This window comes from Triticum dicoccoides, chromosome 7B (assembly GCF_002162155.2).
Source record: "Triticum dicoccoides isolate Atlit2015 ecotype Zavitan chromosome 7B, WEW_v2.0, whole genome shotgun sequence".
Lineage (NCBI taxonomy): Eukaryota > Viridiplantae > Streptophyta > Magnoliopsida > Poales > Poaceae > Triticum > Triticum dicoccoides.
Window position 1 is genome coordinate 135,344,363 of NC_041393.1, and position 6,300 is coordinate 135,350,662.

General features: G+C 57.0%; 1 protein-coding gene across 1 annotated transcript; it reads left to right on the top strand.

Moving 5' to 3' along the window:
* The first annotated feature begins 5,023 nt into the window (after positions 1–5,023).
* On the top strand, positions 5,024–5,658 carry LOC119341489 (protein TIFY 11e-like). The gene has a single exon (XM_037613362.1). The coding sequence runs from the start codon at positions 5,101–5,103 to the stop codon at positions 5,536–5,538; it is 438 nt and encodes a 145-aa protein (XP_037469259.1). The 5' UTR covers positions 5,024–5,100; the 3' UTR covers positions 5,539–5,658.
* The last annotated feature ends 642 nt before the right edge of the window (positions 5,659–6,300 follow it).

Consider the following 6,300-nt stretch of genomic DNA (forward strand, 5'->3'; position numbering starts at 1 on the left):
TTATTTTCTAGAATGTTCGCGGGCTCAATTCGAGGGCAAAACGTTGTGCTGTTCATAGCGTGATCGCGTCCGCTGCTCCTCGTATTGTCTGTCTTCAAGAAACTAAACTCGATTCGGTCTCGTCCTCGCTTGTCCTTGAGACTCTCGGTGCTTCCTATGAGGACTTCTTCTTTCTCCCCGCGGTTGGCACCCGTGGGGGCATCCTTCTTGCTTGGTGTAGGACGAAGATATTGCTTTCCCACCCCGATGTTGGCACCCATCATGTGTTCGCCCTGGTCTCATCCCCCTCTGGCGGTCCACACTGGTGGATTACGGGCGTCTATGGGCCACATAATGACGACGAGAAGCTGGCCTTTCTCACCGAGCTGCAGCACTTCCGCAACACTTGCGCGGGGCCATGGCTTGTCGGTGGAGATTTTAACATGATCACATCCGGTGAGGATAAGAACAATAGTAGACTCAACCTCCAGATCATGCACCGCTTCCGACGTTTCATTGCGGACATGGAATTACGGGATATCTACCTCCACGGCCGCCGTTACACTTGGTCTAATGAGCAAGACCAGCCCACCTTGGTGCGCATTAATCGAGTTATGTGCACGCCAACCTGGGAGTCTTCCCTGCCTGGCTGCATGCTTCGTTGTCTCTCTTCGACAGTTTCCGACCACAGTCCGCTTCTCTTGGATTGTGCGCCCACCTTGGAGGACGCCAGACGCTTTCACTTTGAGCGTTTCTGGCCCAAGTTAGATGGTTACATCGACGTGGTGTCCCAGGCTTGGAACTCTGTTGAGCCGGACCCCGACCCGTTCCGCAGGATCTATGACAGACTTAAAGTCACTGCACGCAAGCTGTGCAGCTGGGGAGCTAGGACGTTGGGCGGCATCTCTCTTCAACTTCTGCTCTCCTGCGAGATCATTGCGCGCCTAGATGAGGCGCATGACTTTCGACCCCTCTCTTCTGACGAGAAGTGGTTGCGGCGCAAGTTGAAACATACTTACCTTGGCTTGGCCTCGCTCGAGCGATCCCTTGCACGGCAACGATCGAGGTTCTCCTGGCTTCGGGTAGGCGCGACGAACATCGCCTTCCGACGCATCCATGCATCCCAGCGGCGGCAGAAAAACTCGATAACCGAGCTTCGTGTTGGCGACTAGCTCGTTTCTGACAATGCGGAGATGGCTTGAGCCGCTTTTGATCACTTCTCCGGATCTCTTGGCTCCGCAGACCCGCGGCCGTTCTGCCTTGACTTGGCCGCCTTTGACCACCGCTTCTTTGACCTCTCTGACCTCGAGCTGCCGTTCTCTGAAGAAGAAATTTGGCACGCGGTGAAGCTGTTGCCCGCAGGGAAGGCGCCTGGCCCGGACGGATTCACCTCGGAGTTTCTTTGCTCCGCTTGGGAGATCGTCAAAGGCGACATCTGTGAGACCTTCGGGAAGCTTTATGCCATGAATGGGCATAGTTTCCAGCGCCTCAACGAGGCCCTCATTACCCTGATTCCCAAGAAACAAGATGCTGTGTCTCTGACGGATTATCGCCCCATTCTTATTCACCTTTTTGCCAAGCTGTTTGCTAAAGTCCTCTCGCTTCGGTTGGCGCCGAGGCTTGGAGAGCTCGTGTCGGACAACCAAAGCGCCTTCATCTCGGGCATGTGCATTCACGAAAACTTCTTGCTTGTCCAACAAACCGCCCGACACCTCCACAACATCAAGGCGCCAAGGATTCTGCTCAAGCTCGACATTGCCAAAGCATTCGATTCGGTCTCTTGGCCTTTTCTGCTCGAGGTCCTTCGCCACCTCGGATTTGGGCCACGGTGGAGAGAATGGATTTCCATCCTTCTTTCCACGGCCAGTACTCGAGTCTTGATCAACGGACACCCAGGCCCCCCGATCCCTCACGCTAAAGGCTTGCAGCAAGGCGATCCCGTTTCTCCCATGCTTTTCACCATCGCCATTGACGTGCTCATCTCTCTGGTCCAGCATGCCATCCGCTGCAACATCCTCCGGCGCCTCTCTCCTCGTTACATGACGTCAAGCATCTCCCTTTATGCGGACGACGTTGTGATCTTCTGCCACCCCGACCCTGCTGATCTCTCGGCGGTGCGCGAGATCTTGCGCATTTTTGGATTGGCATCAGGTCTCAAGACCAACTTTGCCAAGTGCTCCATCTCCTCCATCCGGTGTACGGACACGCAAGCCACTGACGTGAGTGCCTCCCTTGGCTGCCCGGTGGCCCACTTTCCGGTGACCTACCTCGGTCTGCCCCTCGCCATTCAGAGACTTCACTCCTCCGTTCTTGACCCTCTCATCGATCGGCTACGCAAGAGGCTCTCCACCTGGCGGGCCTCCCTTCTTTCTCGTGGGAGAGACTTGCCCTTGTGCAGCACGTCCTCTCTACCATGCCGCTCCATATTCTCTCGGCCATTGCTCTTAATGCCACCATCCTTCGTCGGGCCAACCGGGTGATCCGCGATTTTCTCTGGCATGGGAGGAAGGATGCGGCTGCTGGCAACTGTCCCGTGGCTTGGCGGAAGGTGCGCATGCCGACGCAGCTTGGCGGCCTCGGTGTGCGCGACCTGCAAAGAGCTGACATCGCCCTTCGAGTCTGTTGGCTATGGCTTTAATCTACAGACCCTTCCCGCCCTTGGGGCCATCTCCAGCTGCATCATGACGCCGAGGTCCGGGCCATCTTTCGCGCCTCTACTAGTTGGGTGCTCGAGGATGGGCACTCCTGCCGCTTCTGGACTGACCATTGGATCCAGGGCCAATGCGTCGCTGAGTTCGCGCCCGCTGTCTTTGCCTTGGTCTCCAAGCGGAGGCGTAGGTCCCGTTCGGTGTCGGACGGCCTGCTGCACCGTGCTTGGGTGCAAGACATCCAAGGGGCTTTAGGGCCTCTTGCGACCCTCCAGTACATTGAGCTATGGCGTCGTGTTCGACACATTGAGCTCTCTCCCTCCACTCCTGACTCCATTCGCTGGCGTGGACCTCCAATGGGCAATTTTCGGCGAGCTCTTGCTACTCCGCTCCATTCCACGGATCCATCCTATCGGTCCATGCCACCCTGACGTGGAAGACATGGGCGCCTATGTGCGCTAAGATCTTTATCTGGTTGGCGGCGCAAGACCGCTGCTGGACTGCTGCGCGACGTGCGCGCCATGGGCTTTCCGACAACCCCACCCGCGTCTTCTGTGACCAGACCTTGGAGACCATCGATCACCTCCGCGCTGGATGCCCCTTCTCCCGCGCTGTCTGGCATAGCACACTTGCTGCGTGCAGACTCAAGGTTGACATCCCGACCCCTACGTCCCGGTTCATCGAATGGTGGAGTTCGGCTGTGGCGTCCTCCCCTCCGTCTCTGCGCAAAGGTGTTGCCTCCCTGGGTATTCTGGTGGCTTGGAGCATCTGGAAGCATCGCAATGCTGTCATCTTCGACGCTGCTGCACCTTCCTATGACCGCCTCACTCGGTCCATCCTCGATGAGGCACACACGTGGGCTCTGGCCGGAGCTAGAGGATTGGCGGCGTTTTCTATTTTTGAGCCACCTTAGACGTTTCTTGTTACTTGCGACTGAGCATCCTCGCTCTCTCGATGCTTGTGTGGGTGTAGTCTTGCCCTCCTTGGTGTACGAGTGCTGTACCTGCAACCCTGTATGCTCTTTGCTCTCTACCTATCAATGAAATGATACGCAGCTTGCGTATTCGCGAAAAAAATATGCCATGATATACATACTTATAAAAATTGCCATGCTACTGTCAAAATGGGTATATGGCAAATTTCAGTAGCAGGACCCATGCTAAAGGAATTTGACTTTTTCTGTTTCAGATCAGTTTAGCATTTTTGTTCCAGATCAGTTTCAGTAGCAAGTTCCATCAGTTCAGCATTTTTGCCACACCTATAAAACAGAACAAAAAGGCTAGTATTCGTACAATTCACATTCAGGAGGGGCAAAACAAAAGGTTCAAATTTACATGCATTTTGATAGTTGAACAAGTACAAAAAACAAGCTAGTTCAAACAGGAAAAGTACCACTCCCTGCTCTGCATGTTCTGCACGCACCCAACGGCCATCATACATTGAATCAGACGAAAGCAATGAGCGACGAAGCAGGAGAAGGAAAACATGGTCGCGAGAAGCAGGGGAGAGGAAGAAGACGCACCAGGCAGATCATGGGCACGGCTGCGGCTGGCCGCCACCTCCCTGCAGAGGTAGTGCACGACGAGTTCGTCGTTCGTGGGGTGTAAGCGGAAGCCCGGCGGCATGTTGAGCTCCGCCTACGCGTCCGGCCGCCCGCTGCTCCCCTTCCCCTCCGCGAGGTAGCCCTCCTTCTTCCTCGCGGGCCTCCCGCAACCTCCCTTCCTCGGCTCTGCAACTCTCGCTGCCCCGGCCGCCATGACCTCATCTTCTTCACCTCCTGCCCCCGTGTGCTGCCGGTGGCCCACGATGCAGTGAACCGCCACGACCTCGTCTCCCCCGTGCTCTCCGCCTCTCTCGCCTCCCTCCCAACGTCGCACACCATTGAGGCTTCCTGCTCCGCCTCATCCCGCTCTGCTCCGCCGCGGCATGGCCGCCCACTCCCTCTCCACCTTCTGCCTCGCCATGCCGCCCACCGAGCGCGCCCTCTACTCGTTCCTCCACCTCCGAGCGAGGCCGCGGCGCGCATGGTGACACCTCCACCGCTCGCCTCCATGCCCGGCGGCGAGGGGCGCCGGTCGAAACTCTCGAGGATTCGAGATGTGGCTGAGAGTGGGAGGAATGGATATGGTTGTCGGGGGAGTGGGCCGCGTGTTGTGGGTGGGGAGAGTGGGCTGCGTTGTCGTTCGGACCGTTCTCCCTCAATCCCGAACAGTCAGCTGTGTATGACGTGGCTGGCTATCCGCTTCAAGATTCGTTCATTTGATCGAATGGCTTTGGGCGCGTTCGGACGCAGCTCCTAAAAATCAGACGTTCGGAAGTTATTGATTCTGTTCTTATAAATCAAACCCATCTAACCATCTCCAGTCCATCAATCTCCTTCCTCCAACCAACACAACACCCGATCAACTAGCAGAGGCAGAGTGGACAGGGGGTTCGAGAGCCTACGGAGGGGTCGATCGATCGAGCGCCAAGAATGGCGGCGTCAGGGAGCGCTCAGAGCCGACGGTTCGCCGCTGCGTGCGGCGTTCTCAGCCGCTGCATCAAGGCGGCGGACGCGCAGCCGGCGGCCACGGTGGTCCTCCCCCTCATGCCCGGAGCGGATGTGCCCGCGCAAGACGAGCAGGCGGCGGGTCCTCCGCCGGCGAAGGCGCAGATGACCATCTTCTACGGCGGGCAGGTGCTGGTACTCGACGAGGTCCCGGACGACAGGGCGGCCGAGCTGCTCCGTGTCGCTGCCGCAGCAGGCACCACGCGAGGGGACGGCGACCTGCCCATGGCGAGGAAGGCGTCGCTGCAGCGGTTCATGGAGAAGCGCAAAGGAAGGCTCGCCGCTCGCGCCGTCCCCTACAGCCGGCCCGACGGCGACGCGTTCGCCTGTAACCGTCGCTTACGCTCTGATTCGTGTTCATGATGCGTAGTAGAGTAGCCTGAGTAATTTACGGTCCATGTAAATGTGTGGCTGCTGTTAGAGTAGCCTGTTCCCGTCGCTCTGAATTATCACGATCAGAAATTATTATTATTTTCGAGAGTATGCCAATGCGTACTATAGCTTTATAAAAGGCAAAATTTTAGTTACAAGAAAATTATCACTCGATGAGAACAACGAGTGAAGCATGAACAACACACCCGACCGGACAAAGGACAAACACCAGGCAAAGCGAGCTACAACACCAAAGAGCCTATCCTAGAAAGATACACCGAACCACGTCTCGACCGACACAGGGCACCTCCGAGACCACCGACCATCGCAGAACTTCACTTGCCGACGCACCATCCACTTTGAGTGCCTAAGAGAAAGTGGCAGATGAATGGCAGGACTTGATCCGCTCCGGGAAGCCACCGTCTTGGAAACACCGACGACGGGGGTACATAGCGCCACGAAGGATCAATCGAGGACAGCGGTGAACACCGGAGGAGATCGCCAAGGATCTAGCACGTCTCCAAGCACAATGCTCCCAACAGAGGAGCGACGTCGAGGACGCCGCCATTGTGCCGATCCAAGAGCAGAATCAAGGCTTTCGCCTGGAGGCATCCACCAACTCCAAGAGCACGAAGGGAAAGGCGAACACGCTCGGCGATGCCTCCAAGGAGGAGAATGACATCCACGGGTGCCATCATCGCCGGCCCGGCAAACGCCGTGCAAGATTTTCATCCACGCGTAGCCCATCTCCAC